Source organism: Pipistrellus kuhlii, unplaced genomic scaffold, assembly GCF_014108245.1.
Source record: "Pipistrellus kuhlii isolate mPipKuh1 unplaced genomic scaffold, mPipKuh1.p scaffold_m20_p_16, whole genome shotgun sequence".
Classification (NCBI taxonomy): domain Eukaryota; kingdom Metazoa; phylum Chordata; class Mammalia; order Chiroptera; family Vespertilionidae; genus Pipistrellus; species Pipistrellus kuhlii.
This window is the reverse complement of record NW_023425471.1, coordinates 1,596,596-1,614,563: the sequence shown is the minus strand read 5'-3', so window position 1 is coordinate 1,614,563 and position 17,968 is coordinate 1,596,596. Positions and strand designations below refer to the sequence as shown.

The 17,968-nt window shown below is 44.2% G+C and overlaps 1 protein-coding gene across 2 annotated transcripts; it reads right to left on the bottom strand.

The window, feature by feature from the left end:
* Positions 1-1,089: 1,089 nt before the first annotated feature.
* TCEANC (transcription elongation factor A N-terminal and central domain containing) lies at positions 1,090-11,907 on the bottom strand. 2 transcript variants are annotated; one of them, XM_045582273.1, is made up of 5 exons: positions 11,816-11,891; positions 9,752-10,081; positions 9,225-9,343; positions 8,791-8,866; positions 1,090-2,459 (listed from the first exon to the last, which is right to left on the bottom strand). In XM_045582273.1, exon 5 carries the CDS (start codon positions 2,449-2,451, stop codon positions 1,393-1,395), a length of 1,059 nt encoding a protein of 352 aa, XP_045438229.1. In that variant the 5' UTR covers positions 2,452-2,459; positions 8,791-8,866; positions 9,225-9,343; positions 9,752-10,081; positions 11,816-11,891; the 3' UTR covers positions 1,090-1,392. The 2 variants fall into 2 exon arrangements, with proteins under 2 accessions (XP_045438229.1, XP_036295925.1); XM_036440032.2 differs by lacking the exon at positions 9,752-10,081 and having other exon boundaries at positions 11,816-11,907.
* Positions 11,908-17,968: the final 6,061 nt, after the last annotated feature.

Genomic DNA, 17,968 nt, shown 5'->3' with positions numbered 1-17,968 from the left:
CAGTTCTCAACTCTGACAGCGTCTCAAAATAACTTGAGAAATTAAAAAGGAGCCTGGCCCCTGTGGCTCAGAGGTTGAGCATCATCCCAGGAACCAAGAGGTCACTGGTGCCATTTCCGGTCAAGGCACATGCCTGGGTTGCAGGCTCGATTCCCAGTAGGGGCGTGCAAGAGGCAGCCTATTGATGTTTTTCTCTCTCAATCCCTCTCCTTTCCTCTCTAAAAATCAATAAAACGTATTTAGAAAAAAAGAAATTAAAAAGGAAATGTTGATACCTGGGTTGCAGCCCACAAATTCAAATGTGATTGTTCTAGAGCCGTGGTCGGCAAACTTCGGCTCGTGAGCCACATGTGGCTCTTCCACAAAATACCACAGCCTGGGTGAGTCTATTTTGAAGAAGTGGCATTAGAAGAAGTTTAAAAAATTTGGCTCTCCAAAGAAATTTCAATCGTTGTCCTGCTGATATTTGGCTCTGTTGACTATTGAGTTTGCCGACCACTGGTCTATGGTTGGCTCTTAGCTTCGGTGGAGTTTCAAAGTTCCCCTGTGATTCCAATATGCAACCACTGTTGATAACTACTGGCCTATTGCTCAACTAGTGCTTCTCAAACTATTTTGGACAGGATCAACTTTTAGTGATAATGGTGTGGACTTCAGCAAACGACTTTCTTAGGGTTTTTAAAATATATTTTTTATTGATTTCAGAGAGGGCGGGGGAAAGATACAAACATCAATGATGAGAAAGAATCATTGTTTGGCTGCCTCCTGTATGACCGAGCCTGAAGCCTGGACATGTGCCCTGACTGACTTATGGGTTCATAGGTTGATACTCAACTACTGAGCTAGACAAACTGGGCTTCTTAGGATTGTATAGGGTTTTAAAAACAAGCATAAAAGGGTGATATAAATAAAAAGTTTCACTCCAGTTATCTGTTGTTCAGAACCTTTATTTATTTTACTTAAAAAAAATAATTTTATTAATTTTGAGAGAGCCGTGAAAAGGGAGACAAAGGGAGGGAGAGGGAAAGAGACACATCGATGTGAGAGTGAAACATCAATTGGCTGCTTCCTGCATGCATGCCCCCTACCAGGGACAGAGCCCACAACCCGGGCAAGTGCCCTGGCAGGGAATCCAAGAAGATGCCCAACCAACTGAATAAAGCTGTTATTTAAAAAGTCATATACTTTACTTAATCACACGTGAAAAGGCCCAAAATAGATACACAACATTTTAGACTGGGATTTCCTGAATGGCAAGATTTAGGTGATTTTTGTTTGTCCTCTTACTCTTTCCTGATTTTCATAATCGTCAAGTTATTAGTCTAATATCAATTCCTGGCAAAATCTATATACATTTAGGATATGGGCCAGGCCCAGAGCACTTATTTACAATTACAAGCACACCCAGTTGCTATGGTACCACTGTTCGCCACATTCATTACAGATTACATAGGTCATCATTTGTTCATCTGGGGTTGAATTCCGCACCCAACTCGGGAGGAACAGTGCTCCTCTGTCAATCACAGTGACCTTGCAATTGAACTTCTCACAGCGCCTGCATTTGATTTTCTCCGTCTGGGTGCCCTCCATCGCTTGCGGAAGGCAATGCTCCTGGATGCCAGACTCCGTGTACAAAGCTCTCAGCTGTTTCAACTCCTTGCTTGCCATGTCCATGACGGTCATTTCGGCAAACTCCCTTGGCGACATGGTCCCAGAGAGCAAGTCTTGTTGCAAGTGAGAATTTTTGGGGTTCTTCAGATTGGCCACTTTGCTTCTGATACAACTTTTATATCTTTTGAGGTTCTTTGGATACAGGGTGAACACATGCTCTTCAATCTCTCTTGCAAAGTTCTGCCACAGCTCAGCTTTGGGCTCATCTGTGGAAGAGCTAGCTAAAGCTTCATACAGAAGCTCTGTGCATTTCGTTCTCACGGGCACTGCGGGATGTGGCAACTCACTTGATCTCTGCTCAGTGGATTGAGGGTCGCCACCCTTGCCATGCTCTTCCTTACGTTCCATTTCACTAGGGCTATTTTCAGGCACAATCATTGCAATGGCTTTTGCTATAGCATCTTGGGAAGATGGCAGAGAATCAGAACCGGGGCCTCCCACTGTCTCATCTGGACGTGAGCCATAAGAAAGTCCTGAAGTTTTGGCCTCTCCACCCTCAGGGAAGAATGTGGGGCTGTCCCTGGGTTTGAAAGAAGGTTCCTGATACGCAACTTTCCATTTTGACAGCAGATGCTTGGCTTTCTTCTTCAAAGTCACGTTGGGGCAGTTTTTGAGGACACAGTACACAGCCCTGACCACATCTGTCTGCGGGAGATGCTCCTTGGTCACGTGCAGAGTCTCTAGCTCCATCAGGTGGTTGCCAAGCTCCTCAAAGTTCCCTTCAGACACCAATTGCTCAATAAGGGAAGCTCCGGCAGCTAGCTGGGCCCAGGCAGACATTTTCACAGCTGCAAAGAAAAGAGTTTTCCATTTGTGTTTGCCAATCACAGCTCCCTGATAGTAGCGTGGCACTTTCTGCCAGTGACCTATGTGGTGTTTGCTAAAGGAGTTGGGTAATAAAAATGGGTGTGGCATGTTAGAAAAAGGGATCTGCAGCGTGGCATGGTTTAGTTTAAAAAGTTTGATTCTCAGTTGTTTGTTTTTTCTTAAAGCAGCACTGTAAACAGCTTCTGCATGAATGGCTGCGGAAAGATCTGCTATAACTTTCGCCACCTCTAATTTTACAAATCAGTGAGCTTCCCGAATCAAGATTTGTCACTTCCTGTGCATGGAACCTGGAGGTCATGCTGGGGATGAAATCATGCCAGTGTCAACATCAACAGGGTATGGCTGAGCAAGTCTGGAAACTTCTTCCCATATTCAGCTGTATAAGGGAACTACTTGCTCATTTTATAATTTTTTTTTTTTTTTTTTTTTTTTTTTTTTTTAGAAATTAAAAAAATATTTGTATTGATTTCAGAGAGGAAGGGAGAGGGAGAAAGACAGAAACATCAATGATGAGAATCACTGATTGGCTGCCTCCTGCATGCCCCGCACTGGGGGTTGAGCCCACAACCTGGGCTTGTGCCCTGACCAGGAATCGAACCGTGACCTCCTGGTTCATAGGTCGACGCTCAACCACTGAGCCATGGTGGCCAGGCTAATTTTATAATCTTTACATGGTACTTTTCTGAATATAACAAAATGAGAAACAGGGAAAAAGATGTCCCAAAGAATCTAAAGAAGTCATGAGCTAACACAGGTGGGGAGGCAGCCAGAGCCAGGTCTGATGGGCCCTCCTGTGCTGACATCTGAGTCTTCTGAACAACGGGTAAAGGTTTAGACCAGTGTTTAGCAAACTGTGGCTCGGGAGCCACATGCGGCTCTTTGGCCCCTTGAGTTTTTAGCAAAGGCCAGCTTAGGAGTACCCTAATTAAGTTAATAACAATATACCTACCTATATAGTTTAAGGTTAAAAAATGTGGCTCTCCAAAGAAATTTCTATCATACTGTTGATATTTGGCTCTGGTGACTAATGAGTTTACCGACCACTGGTTTAGAGTAAGCGATCCATAGGATTTATGACATTGGACTAACTGGTCCTTAGGCTGGAGTTAGGCTCTGTTAACTTTTTTCTTTTCTTTTTTTTTTTTTTACTTTTTAAAATTTATTTATTAATATTATTTTTAAAAAAATATTTTATTGATTTTTTTACAGAGAGGAAGAGAGAGGGACAGAGAGTTAGAAACATCGATGAGAGAGAAACATCGACCAGTTGCCTCCTGCACACCCCCTACAGGGGATGTTCCCACAACCAGGGTACATGCCCTTGACCGGAATCGAACCTGGGACCTTTCAGTCTGCAGACCGACGCTCTATCCACTGAGCCAAACCGGTTTTGGCTTTTTTTTTTTTTTTTTTTTTACTTTTAGGTGTAAAAAGTTGCTTGCTGATTATATCTGAGTGAATCTCATCCTGGGCAGGCAAATGTGTACTCGACCTCACCAGTCTATGTTTGTCTCCACATAATGTACACCATCTTGCCTACATGACACTTGTGGATCTACGTAGATCTGCCTATTTGGCTAAATGTGAACATAAGCACCTTGAAGGCAAGGACCCTTTTAAAAAATTCATGGATTCCTCCCTGACTGGTTTGGCTCAGTGGATAGAGTGTCGGCCTCAGTTCAATTCTGGTCAAGGGCATGTACCTTGTTTGCAGGCTCAATCCCCAGTAGGGGGCATGCAGGAGGCAGCTGATAGGTGTTTCTCTCTCATCAATGTTTCTAACTCTCTCTCCCTTCCTCTCTGTAAGAACAAATCAATAAAAACATTCATGGATTACTATTTTATAGCAATTGGTATTAAATGACCATCACTGAACATACACAGGCTAATAACACTGAAGCGATTACAGAGAATGAATGTAGTCTTCCTAGAAACCATCTGACAAGTGCTGTGACATGTAATGTCCTTTTGGACAGCAAATCTACTTCTATAAATTACTTTAAGGAAATGAGAGATGTGGAGGCTGGATATCTAATAATTTTCTTCAAACTAAGCAACGAGAAGGTCCCAAATGGTTAAATATGAATGTTCATAGCAGCATCCTACACAATAAAAGCCTAATATGCAAATTGTCCCCTCAACCAGGAGTTTGACCAGAGGGTGGGGCCAGCCCACCAACCACCTGCAGATCCCCCGCCCCTGCTGGCTCTGGCCATGATTGGACCCCCTAATCAGGCAGGACCAACTGGTCAACCACAGGAAGGGAGGCCCCAGCCAGCAGCCACTAGGGACCCTACCTGTGCACGAATTCCATGCACTGGGCCTCTAGTGATTCATAACAGACAAAGAGTAGGAACAACCCAAATGTCCATCAACTGATGGATGAATACACAAAATGAAGTACATCCATATAATGGAATTATATTTGGCAATACAAAGAAATGAGATTCTGCCTGGCTGGTATGGCTCAGTGGTTGAGCGTCCACCTATGAACCAGAAGGTTACAGTTCAAATCCTGGTCAGGGCACATGCCCAGGTTGTGAGCTCAATTCCCAGTGTGGAATGTGCAGGAGGCTGCCAATCAATGATTTTCTGTTACAATTGTTGTTTCTCTGTCTCTGTCTCTCTCTCAGTTCCTCTCTGAAATCAATAAAAATATATGAAAAAGAAATGAGATTCTGATACACACTACAATATGGATGACCCTTGAAAACACTACGCTATGTTAAAGGCACAGAGGATCACATCTTGTATGGTTCCATTTGTACGAAATGTCCAGAATAAGACAAATTCATAGAGACACAAAGGAAACTGGTGGTTGGCTAGAGCTGGGGGGTGGGGGCAACAGTGGGTGGAATGAGAAGGGGAGTGGCTGTTAATGGTGTTTTTCTTGGGGTAGGTGGAAAAATCTTCTCTAAAGGTGATTGTGGTGACAAAGTTGTGCAACCATCTATATACTAAAACCCACACATATCATTATAATTAACCTTCTTAACCCATTTCAAGTGGTGAGTTCAGTAATGTCGAGTTCATCCTGTGTTGTGCAACCAACCTCTAGAATGCTTTTCATCTTGTACACTGAGGTGTACATGCCAAATAGGGAAATTGTATGGTACATAAATTATATCTGAATAAAGCTGTTATTTAAAAACAACATATAGAGTCTGAACCAAATTTTACTCAAAACTCACATGTGAAAAGGCTGAAAATATATACACAAAAATTTTAGACTGGGATTTTCTCAACGGCAAGATTTAGGTGATTTTGTTTGTTCTCTTCCTCTTTTTGGGTTTTCTATAATGACTATGTATTATTTTCATAATCACAAAAGTTATTAGTCAAATATAATTTCATGATAAACTCTCTATACATTTAAGATATGTGTCTAGCCCTGTTGGGGTGGCTCAGTGGTTGAGTGTTGACCTATGAACCAGGAGGTTACGGTTAGATCCCTGGTCAGGGCACATGCCTGGGTTTCAGGCTCTATTCCCCAATAGGGGTGTGCAGGAGGCAACCAATCAATGATTCTCTCTCATCATGGATGTTTCTCTCTCTCTCTCCCTCTCCCTTTCTCTCTGAAATCAATAAATATATATATTTTGAAAAATATTTTAAAAATATATGTGAGTCTACTGAAAATTGGCCATGTAAGTGGGCCAACCAACCTTCCCTCTGGAATTGGAATACCTTGAAGATGCTCCATCAACATGGCTTTGCATTCAGATTAGCATTCATAGTTTCCTCAGGAGTCTACCCTGATCCTAACAGTTGACTCTCCCCTCAAACTTTACCACCAAATATAAGAATTAAGTACCCTTTAAAACATTAAGTACTCTTGCCCACAACTATGAGGTTCCTTTTGGTGTTTCCCTGTTCAAGATTCCCGAGTCTTGCATTTTTACCACCAGAATGTAGACAACCTTGGCAGTTTTGTGTGTGTGTTTTCCCCCCTAGTCATTTAATAGTCATGAAATGGGCCATCAATTCAGGATCTTAAATGCCTATTTTTCTAATTACCCATTCAATACTTCACGGCCACTACTTGTCCTTTTTTAAGATTCCACTTCCCCCAAAAGCAAAGGCTCAGTAAACAAAGAACAGGCAATACAGCCCAGAAAAATAAAAAATACACACCCTCAATTGTTGGATATTTGTCTCAAAACTGTCCGCCTGACACCTTGGGATCTGGAGGAAGTCAAGCAGCCACGTCATGATGATGAGATCTCAAGCCCTCCCCCACTTGCTGGAAAGTTTCCTAAGCAAGAAGAAATATTCATCCTGCCTGCCTTCTATATTCACTCTATATGCATGAACACCAAAGAAATCAGGATGGAAATTAGCTGGAGGTTAGCAAGGTGGTTAATAAGAGACAGGTCTACAGTGCCCTCATGGCAATTAGGCAATATTTAACTCAGGTCAGAATTTCTCAACAAAGGGTCAGAATCTCAAGGAGACTCTCAAGGGGAATTCAACTGCAGCTTCAGGGCGTCAGTGCCATGAGAGCACAGTCTGGCATCCCAGCAAAACTTGTCCCTTACTCACATAAACCTACAGAAGTGAATGCATTCATGTGTAGGCACTTTGCTCTTCGTTCCATATGTCTCTCTATTTAGCTCTCCTCCATATTTATTCATTTTCTATTTTTAATTGTGGTAAATTACAGACCACAAAATGTGCCATCTGAACCCATTTAGAGTCTCCAGTTCAGAGGTGTTAAGTGCATTCAGTGTTGTGCAACCAACCTCTGGAACCTTTTCTTCATCTTGCAAAACAAACTCTGTGCCCTTAAACACTAACACCCCATTCCTTTCTCTCCCCCTTCCCTGCAGCTCTGGGAAACCATCATTCTACTTCCTATATCTAGGAATTTCACTACTTTATATACCTCATATAAGGTGAATCATACAGTATTTGTCTTTTTATGACTGGCTTATTTCACTTAGCATAATATCATCAAGGTTGATCCATGTTGCAGCATGTGCCAGGATTTCTTTCCTTTTTAAGGCTGAAAAATATTCCATTGAGTACAGAGGCCACATTTTGCTTATCCATTTATTTATTCATAGATACTTGGGTTGCCTCCACCTTTTGGCTCTTGTGAATAGAGATGCTATGAACACAGGGGAGTACAAATACCTCTTCGAGGCCCTGCTTTCAATTCTTTGGGTATATACCCAGAGTTGGAATTGCTGGATCACCTGGTAATTCTATTTTTAATTTTTCAAGGATCTGCCATACTGTTTTCCATTCTCCATTTTTTTTAAAAAAATGTATTTTTTATTGATTTCAGAGAGGAAGACAGAGGGTAAGAGAGACAAACATAAATAATGAGAGAGAATCATTGATCTGCTGCCTCCTCTTGGCCCTCTACTAGGGTTCCAGACTGCAGCCTGGGCATGTGCCCCTGACTGGAATCGACCCGGGGACCCTTCAGTCCGAAGGCTGACACTCTATCTACTGAGCCAAACTGGCTAGGGTTCTCCATCTTTTTAACAGTATTTAAATCCTGTCAAACTTTCTACTCCCCCAATTCCCCTTCCCCCAGACAATCAGGTGAATATAAAGCACTTATTACCCTAGGGCCGTGGTCGGCAAACTACAGCTCACAAGCCACATGCAGCTCTTTGGCCCCTTGAGTGTGGCTCTTCCACAAAATACCACGGCCTGGGTGAGTCTATTTTGAAGTGGCATTAGAAGAAGTTTAAGTTTAAAACATTTGGCTCTCAAGAGAAATTTCAATCGTCGTACTGTTGCTATTTGGCTCTGTTGACTAATGAGTTTGCCGAACACTGGTCTTAGGTGACCCTGTGGGTCGCCACTTAACGATGGTCTTAGGCTCTACCCGTGGGTCGAGACTTAACAATGGTCTTAGGCTCTACAGTTGCAACCCACAGGTTGAGAACCGCTGCTGTAGAGCCTAAGACCATCGGAAAACACATATTTACATTACTATTCATAACAGTAGCAAAATGACAGTTATGAAGTAGCAACGAAAACAATTTTATGGTTGGGGTTACCACAACGGGAGGAGCTGTATAAAGGGCCGCGGCATTAGAAAGGTTGAACATATCTTACCAAGATATCCCCTCCTTCTCCCGCTTAGAGCCCTACAGGGATTCCCTTCTGCTCTCAGGATGGAACCAAGGTCCTTGGCCAGGTTACGAAAACCCCCCTTCTAGCCCCCCTAAGCCCTCCCCGTGCCCAGCTGACCCACCGACCGAAAGCACGGCCAGCTTCCCAGCTCCGGGCCTTTGCTCCAGCAGCTCCCTGAGCCTGGCCTGCATCACTCACCATGAGCAGTTCTCAATCCTCACTCAAATCCGAACCATCTGGAGAAAGTCAGCAGCAAACACATCAACGCCAGGCCCTTGTGGGATAGAATGATATCGTAATAAATTAGAATCTCCGAAGGCAGGCCTGGGGATTCTGTCAGCTCTCCAGCGATTCTGATTGAAACCAGAGCTGCTGCCACTGCACAGGCATAACCCCTGCCCGCAGCAGGAATGTCCCAGGGTCGCTGCTATCAACACCCCGTCCTGCTCCTAGACTGAATGCAGGGAACCTCTCTGACTGCGCTTTTTCTAGATGAGCCCCATTAAATCAGGAAATATTGAAAACATCTGCTGGGCACAAAGAATCGAGAACATTCTCTATAAATTACACGTGGTGACTGCCCTGTTTTAGGTGCCAGGGTGCACCCAATTCCCGTATTCATTTCCTCTTACCACGTAGCAGCAGAAGGCAATGCATATTTACTGAGCAATTCCACCTGCCGTTCACTCATGTCCTCTCCATCCTCACAATAAGGGATACAGGCTTCTCTCCATCTTACAGATGAGGAAACCTGTTAAAAACATCAGGTATTTGCAGATTTTTTCATGCTGCTTATCACATTAAATTTTCTTTGTTGTCTGTCTCCCCTGCAAGACCCTAAGAATGACGTGTTTCACTCCCTGACACACACTGGGCAAACCCCTGGCCAATGCTCAGAATTCCTCAACAAACGCTTTTTGTTACAACCAGGAGGCTCTGACCCCTCTGCTTGTGAGCTTCACTCTTTTCATACAGCTCACCTGCTGGTACCCATGGCACCTGAGCCCAGGGCCCCTCAGCTTCTTCCACAAGAGACTAATCTCATCTCAATTTTAGTATAAAAAAATCATTAACAGCCCTAGCTGTTTTGGCTCGGTGGGAAGAACGTTGGCCTGAGGACTTATGGATCCTGGGTTCAATTCTGATCAGGGGCACATACCTCGGTTGCAGGCTCGAGCCCTTCCCTCTGTCTCTTCCTCTTCCTTTCCACTCTCTCTAAAGAATCAATAGGAAAATATCCACAGGTGAAAATTAATAACATGGGTTTAAAATGAATGAATGAGTGAATAAAAAAATAAAAAAATAATCATTAACAGAATTCTAGTTAAAAACAAAAAGAAACATGGTGTCTACTGCAGGCTAATCAAGTGGGGTCCAGGAGTCAAGCCATGTGGGATAAGGAGGTTCAAGAAGGCACAGTTCCTGGAAATGAGGTATGTTGAGCATGCTGGGTAAGCTTCATGACCATTCTGTGCCTCATTTTCCTCATCTACAAAATAGGGGAAATCCAACATCCTAGGATTAATAAGAGAATTAAACGACATAGTCCTTATAACATCCTTAGAACCACTGTGTCATACAGTAAGCCTGAGTGCAATTACACAGGACTACAATGAAGAGCTTTACGTATAGCTACCGTAATACCAGGCACTGTTCTAGAACAGGGGGTTGGCAAACTTTTTCTTTAAAAGGCCAAACAACAGATATTTTAGGCCTCGCAGGCCGTCCGATCTCAGTATGCACGACTCAAACTCTGCTGTGCTTGCAGCACAAACAACAGCATTGCCAGTGCCTGAATGAATGAGCGTGGCTTTGCTCCAGCCAATCTTTTTTCCAGAAGCAGGCGGGCTGGACTCAGCTGCAGGTCCCAGTTTGCTGACTCCTTTCTAGAACATTGCTGTCCAATAGGAACATAATGCAAGCCACAGATAGGATTTCTTTTTGTTTAAATATATTTTTATTGATTTTACACAGAGAGGAATTGAGAGGGACAGAGAGTTAGAAACGTCGATGAGAGAGAAACATCGACCAGCTGCCTCTTGCACACCCCACACTGGGGATGTGCCCGCAACCAAGGTACGTGCCCTTGACCGGAATCGAACCCGGGACCTTTCAGTCCGCAGGCCGACGCTCTATCCACTGAGCCAAACCGGTCCCGGCCACAGATAGGATTTAAAATTGTCTAGCAGCTATGTTAAACAGACAGGTGAGCCCAGCTGGTGTTGCTCAGTGATTGAGCATCGACCTATGAACCTGGAGGTCATGGCACATGCCTGGTTACAGGCTGGGTCCTTGCAATGTGGGGCTTGCAAGAGGCAGCCGATCAATTATTATCTCTCATCATCGATGTTTCTAGCTCTCCCTCCCTCTCCCTTCCTCTCTAAAATCAATAATAATTAAAAAAAACCCAGACAGGTGAAATTAATAATACATTTTACTTAACCCAGTTTATCCAAAAATACTGCTACTTTAACATGTGATGTTAAAAAAAAGATTGAGCTACTTTATATTTTTCATACTAATTCTCAAAAACTTCGCTGTTTTATGCTTACTGCACAACTCAATTCGGACCAGGCACATTTCAAGTACTCAATTGTCTATGTAGCTGGTGGATATCAGTTGTAGAACATATGCTAATACAGATAATGCTTAGATACATACCTATACCTCTAGTTTCTGAATACATACCAAAAACAGATGTATATAGCGCCAGGAAGAGTATGCATATAAGAGCTTGTCATTGGTAACTACAGTAGGTGCAGGTGCACGCATTTGGCCTAAACCCCAAAGAGTGGAAGGCCAGAGAAAATTTTCCAAAAGTTTACAGATTAGCAGTAACTTAGATCTGCTGAGAACTTTAGATCTAAGATCTCATCCAGCTACACAGGGAGCCCCTTCCTCAGGAGAGACATGCCCAATGTCCTTGGGGGCTGCTTGGTTTCTGAACTGTCAGTACTGCGTTAGGGGCCTCCCCAGCAAAGGTGCAGGGCCAGCGAATGAATGGAAGGGACGACCCAAGGGCCGGCTCTGGCCCGGGTTTGGGTTCCAGCGGGTGGGGTGCAACGACAAGCAAAGCCTGCAGCAAACCGTTCTGGGGTGACAGCCTGGCACCCAACACAAGCAGGGGCGGCCCCGAGGGATCTGCCGCCCTGGGGGCGGAGGGGACAAAGGAACGTGCGGGCCTGCCCCGCCCGCGCACCCGGACTCCCCGGGCGTGGCTCACCTAGAAGAGCCGGCTGAGCGCAGAGCCCTCCGTGGCCTCCGAGTCTAAAGTGAACTTCCGGTTCCCAGGGCGGGACCACCAAGGTTCAGCCAATCAAAGCCCGCGGACTGGAAAACACTGCCCGGAGTCAGCGCTTGCGTACTCGGGAAATGGCGCCTGCGCACAGCGATCAGCGGCCCGGGGCCGGTAGGAGGCGGCTGGCCCAGGGCCAACAGTGCAGCATGGGGCCCGGATTGGAAAAACGGGTGCGGGTATTGCTTTTCAGCAGCAATTTGTGGAACTACCCTGCCATGTTCCATTGCTGCTTCCAGTCAAGACAGTGCTCAGCTAAATGTCGATTTAATTTAAAACTTTGGACAAAATGTTAATTACCCATTTAACGCAGAGATGAATTCCACGAGTATTTAATGCACCCCTAGCATGCAACAGCTAATGCGAAAGGAGTAGACGTTCATTATGTAGCCATGACCATCCCGCACTAATCCCTGTGCACATCTTCCCTGCAAAGGTTCAATAAAACCAAAGCGATGGCACAACTAGAGAATGTGGCTCCCTTCTTTGCTGACCCCTCCTATAAGACAATTTGGGGGAGGGTTCAAGGAAGCAGGGGCTTGCTCTAGGTTGCATGCTGTCAGGAAGCAGGGCAATTCTAAGAAGGAGCAATGCAATAAACCTTACCTAGAAGAAGGGAAGACAAGACCAAGACTAAGGCTGCAATTAGGAAAAAAATTAAAATATAAAGAAGAGCAGCAGTAAGTCAGTTTTAAAAAAACCGTTGAAATACTGCAGGTCCTTCTGGATGTAACCTAAGAAACTTTAGTTTCAAAAGTTGATTGCTATAAGATTGTTTCTATCACAAGAACAAAGTGAGACATCTGTAAATCAATTTTATTGCACAGGCTGGGCTCTGTAGGGTGAATGGAAGAAGAAACATTTTTCTCTCACCATTCCCCTTTCCTATGGCTCCTCTACGGCTGGATCTTGAGGCTTTTCCAATTCCTTTCAAGTATAAAGAAATCATCTTAGCCCTGACCAGTTTGGCTCAGTGGATAGAGCGTCGGCCTGCAGACTGATGGGTCCCAGGTCAAGGGCATGTACCTTGGTTGTGGGCACATCCCCAGTGGGGGGTGTGCAGGAGGCAGCTGATCGATGTTTCTCTCTCATTGATGTTTCTAACTCTCTATCTCTCTCCCTTCCTCTCTGTAAAAAAAAAATCAATAAGATATTTAAAAAAAGAAATCATCTTAGTTTTTAGGTTACTATTATAAAATCCATTTTAACCTAATGTAAAAAATTCAGTTACTCATCCCATTCAAAGCTCACCCTTCCCTCAGCTCAGGTGTAGCTTGTAATTCTGGAACAGCAAAGAGAAACACATGTGAAGGGCTAAGCAAGCCTGGCTTTAATAACTTCTTGGTATAGCTCACAGGATGGAAATTTAGAGGCAATGAAACAATATTTATACTACTTGGTTACTGGGGATGCTTCAAAATTCCATTTAATCAGAAAAATATAGGAAAAGTACACACAAAAAAAAGAAATGGATGAAAGGATGCCAACTCCACTAAAAGACCTGCCCACTCGATTGCCTTCTGCACTGTGGTTAGGAAATCTGAGCTGAAGCCTACCACTGGGATTTCATTTGGTTCCAGTGGCTTCTTACCAGGAGGAGTACAGTCTGCCAGCGATTCTGGACGGACTGTTCCATGAAACGCCTCTTCATTTTGGCTCTCAGCAGTTCATCGGACTAGGAAGACATAAAACCTGAACTAAAAATCACTGCTCCATGCTGCTTCCTTGTCTTTTGATCTTGTACCATGTAGCCTCAAGGCTCATTCTCATGGACTAACTGTACTCACCACCCTCAGCCCCTTTCATGGTATAATCTGGGAGTGCTGCCACAGAGGCCACTGATCAAAAATGACAAGATAGCAGATGACATGATATTGTACACAGAGAACCCTAAAGACTCCACCAAAAACCTACTGGAACTGATAAATGAATTCAATCAAGTAGCAGAATACAAAAGAAATATCCAGAAATCACTTGCATTTTCATACACCAATAATGAACTATCAGAAAGGGAAACTGAGAAAACAATCTCATTTATAATTGCATCAACAAAAAATACCTGGGAATTGCCCTAGCCAGTTTGCTCAGTGGTTAGAGTGTTGGCCCATGGACTGAAGGGTTGAGGGTTCGATTCTGGTCAAGGGCAGGTACCTCGGTTGCAGGCTCAATCCCCAGCCCATCAGGGCACGTGTCTGAAGCAACCAATTAATATGTCTCTCACACACACAAAAAATGTCTCTCACATTGATGTTTCTCTCTGTCTCTCTCCCTTGCTTCCATTCTCTCTAAAAAGCAAAGGGGAAATATCCTTGGATGAGGATTAACAGCAACAAAATACCTGGGAATAAATTTAACCAGGGGTGTAAAAGACCTAAGGACTAGTGTTTTTTTTTTTTTGTTTGTTTGTTTGTTTTAATGTTTTTATTGCTTTCAGAGAGAGAAAGGGAGAGTCAGAAACATGAAGGTGAGAGAGAATCATGGATCTGCTGCCTTCTGCACGCCCCCCACTGGAGATGGAGCCCAAAACCCAGGCATGGGTTCTGACTGGGAATTGAATTGTGTCCTCCTGGTTCTTGGGTCGATGCTCAACCACTGAGCAACACTGGCCAAGCTCATATGCTAGTTTTTATTTGTTGTTCTTAGTTTCAAAACTGACCCAAACATCAACTAAATTTCTAGTTGCTAATGAAAACAAAGGCATCAATTCGTTTGTCATGATGGGTACATCATTTAGACTGGTATGTTGGCATGTACTTAACCCCAGCTTTTATGTGATATGGTCCATGTGGGAACTTCGGTGGGTTTGGGTTAGCAGCTTTTAGCCCACTTTCTGAAAAGCTAATTAGTTACCCCAATCTGCCCTAGCAGGGAGAAGCCACATGACCCAGGCTGGCCCAACTGCACACCCCTCCCCAGAATGTGAATTTTGAGCAGAAGATTTGAGGGCCATCAGAAAATGTCAGTAAAAGTTATATGTGCAACTGTTTATTCCTGACACTTAAGTTATTTTTTAAAGGTAGCATCCCTTCATTTGTCAGAGACTAGCAGAACAGGACATAGGACCAGTAAGTTGATAGAAGAGAATGAAAGTTCTGCAATATTGGAGAATATATATATATTCATTCCAGAGAGGAAGGAAGAGATAGAAACATCAATTATGAGAATCATTGATGGGCTGCCTCCTGCACACCCCCCACTGAGGATTGAGCTCGCAACCCAGGTATGTGCCCTTGGCCAGAATTGAACCTGGGACCCCAGGGACCCTTCAGGCCACAGGCCGACACTATCCATTGAGCCAAACTGGCTAGGGCAAGATTGGATTCTTCAAGATCTCAGGGGTGACTGAGTGGTAAGGTTTTGGGTAACCAGAAAGATGCATGAGTCCACCAGACACTGAAATAGGGAGAAATGGAGCAATGGGGGTGGGAGAGTGGGTGGCTGTTGCTGAAGACAGTCCTTTTAGCTCTAAGTTTCCCTGGTGACAACCACATACATATGCTCATAGGCTGCCACAAGGGGGCACTGCTGGAACTCTGAGAAAGGGAGTCTCAAAAGTGAATGGTGCAAGTGGCAAGTGTCACTTTGAGCAGGAGCGCTGTGTGACTGTAGCTTGGACTCATGAGGAAAGACTTTTAAAAGGACAGTGACAGCAAGGAGGTTGATGGGAACTGGAATAGAGGAGGTCAAAGACCTGTGAGGCCAGGAAAGAGGATGAGTCATTTGCACAGATTGATTGATGACAATGGCTAGCAAGTAGAGAGGGCTGTAAAGCTATTAATGGCACCTCCAATGAACAGTGGCTTTTACATGGAAATCAAGAAATAAAGAGACTGTAAACAAGAGTATGGCGAAGAGAATGGCACCTTCAACTCCAGACCCTGATATGTGTGCACTGTGGGAGGATGAGTGGCAGCCATATGATCAAGCTACAGGGGTAGAAGTGGCTATGGGAGACTCAGTTCAGCTAAGTCTGAGAGATGGAGGAAGACATCATTAGCATGAATTAAGATGTGGCAGAGTTTGTTCACCAGACTGTGGAGTATGTGTGATGGGGGAGGGGCAGAAACAGTGGGAGATAGTGTCCAGAAGAGGAGGCTCATAACAGTGTGGGGATGAGAGAGTGGGAGAGCATGGATGACACGGGGGGTTTGGACATTGGATCATGGCCAGGGTCAACAGATAGGTGAGTCATGGCTGAATTAGCTGACCTTAGATTTCCCCAAAGGAAGCAAAGTATGATTTGGTGTGGTGCAGGTTGGAGCTCCATGACACTACAGTTGATTGGAATTTAAAACAATATGCTGGTATTTTATTTATTAACTGTATGAGAATATTTATTTGGTAAACCACAGAAGTAGAAATAATTCCTATCCCTGTGGATGTAGCTCAGTGGTTGAGTGTTGACCTATAAACCAGGAGATCATGGTCTGATTCCTGGTCAGGGCACATGCCCAGGTTGCAGGCTCGATCCCCAGTAAGGGTGTGTAGGAGGCAGCCGATCAATGATTCTCTCTCATCATATCTCCCCCCCCCTCCCTTCCCTTCCTCTCTGAAATTAGTAAAAATTATTTTAAAAAAAAGAAATAATTACTAGAAGAAATGGGGTTAAGAAACAAGTTATAGAGGTAGGAAGGGCTCTTGGAGCTTGGGAGTAAGGGAGGGATGGGGGGAGAGGGGGAAGGGAAAGGCATGGGCATGCTCCTGGAAGGGAGAGAGCCAATATGTTGGTAGTTAAAGTTAATCCCCAAGGCTAGGGTCTTGTGTTGAAAATGGCAGAAGTAGCCCCCAGGGAGCAGGGAGAGTGGTCACCTGAGTCTGGATTGTGCTTTTTAAATTTTTTTTATTTTAAAGCATTTTTTTTTTTATCAAAGTAAAGGTTATTTTTTTATTAAATTATTATCTGTGTACATATTTTAACATTGTTCCCCCCTCCCATACATACCCTCTCTCCCCAGAGTTGTGTGTCCATTGGTTGTACTTATATGTATGTACACAAGTCCTTAGGTTGATCTCTTATCTCCCCCAGATCTCCCCCTCCTCCCCGCTGTAATTTGACAGTCTGCTTATTGCTTTACTGTCTCTATATCTATCTTTTGGTTCATTAGTTTATAATGTCCTTTATTATCCATAAATGAGTGAGGTCATGTGATGTTTCTCTTTCATTGACTGGCTTATTTCACTCAGCATGATGTTCTCCAATTCTATCTAGGTTGCTGCAAATGATGAGAATTCCTTTTTTATGGCAGCATAGTATTCCATTGTGCAGATGTACCATGGTTTTTTGATCCAATCATCTGCTGACGGGCACCTAGGCTGTTTCCAAATTCTAGCTATTGTACAATAGATTGTGCTGCTATAAACATTGGGGTGCATATATCCTTTCTGATTGGTGTTTTTAGTTTCTTGGGATATATTCCTAGGAGTGGGATTACTGGGTCAAATGGAAGTCCCATGGATTGTGCTTTGTTTGAAATCCTAGGTAGGCAAACAAAGGGTGATTTTTCTTTCACTTAATAAAATATTGAGCAGTGACTTGTCTGAGCAGCGGTAGAGATGCCACAATGTCATCAGTGACCCAGGCTTCCTCCAGCTATGCACTCCTTTATCACCTTGCCCTCCTGATCACCAAGTACCTCAGAGTTGCTGCCTTCACAACCACATTGAAAGCAGGAAGAAGGAAGAAGAGAAATGGCAAAAGTGTGCTGCCAGCTGAGAGCCCTCTTTAATGATCCCTTCTGGAAGCCTACCAATGCTTCAGTGGCCTCTTCCAACTGAAAGAGAGTTTGAAAAATGAAGTCCTTCAGTTGAGTACATTGCCCTCTAACCCCCAAATATATTTATATACTAGAGACACAGTGCACAGATTCATGCATGGGTGGGGTCCCTCAGAGTGGCCTGCAGAGATAGGGTCCCAGCTTGTGCCTCCAGCCTTGCAGCCCTGCAGTCCTGCCTTGGCCTGGCTCTGCCCCTCACCTGCTCCACTACCCCCACCACCCCGACCCTGCAGCTGGTCGCCATCTATGGGGCGATTGGTGGGGCTATTGAGCCCCACTTGCACCCACTTTGACCCAGGCCTGCCCG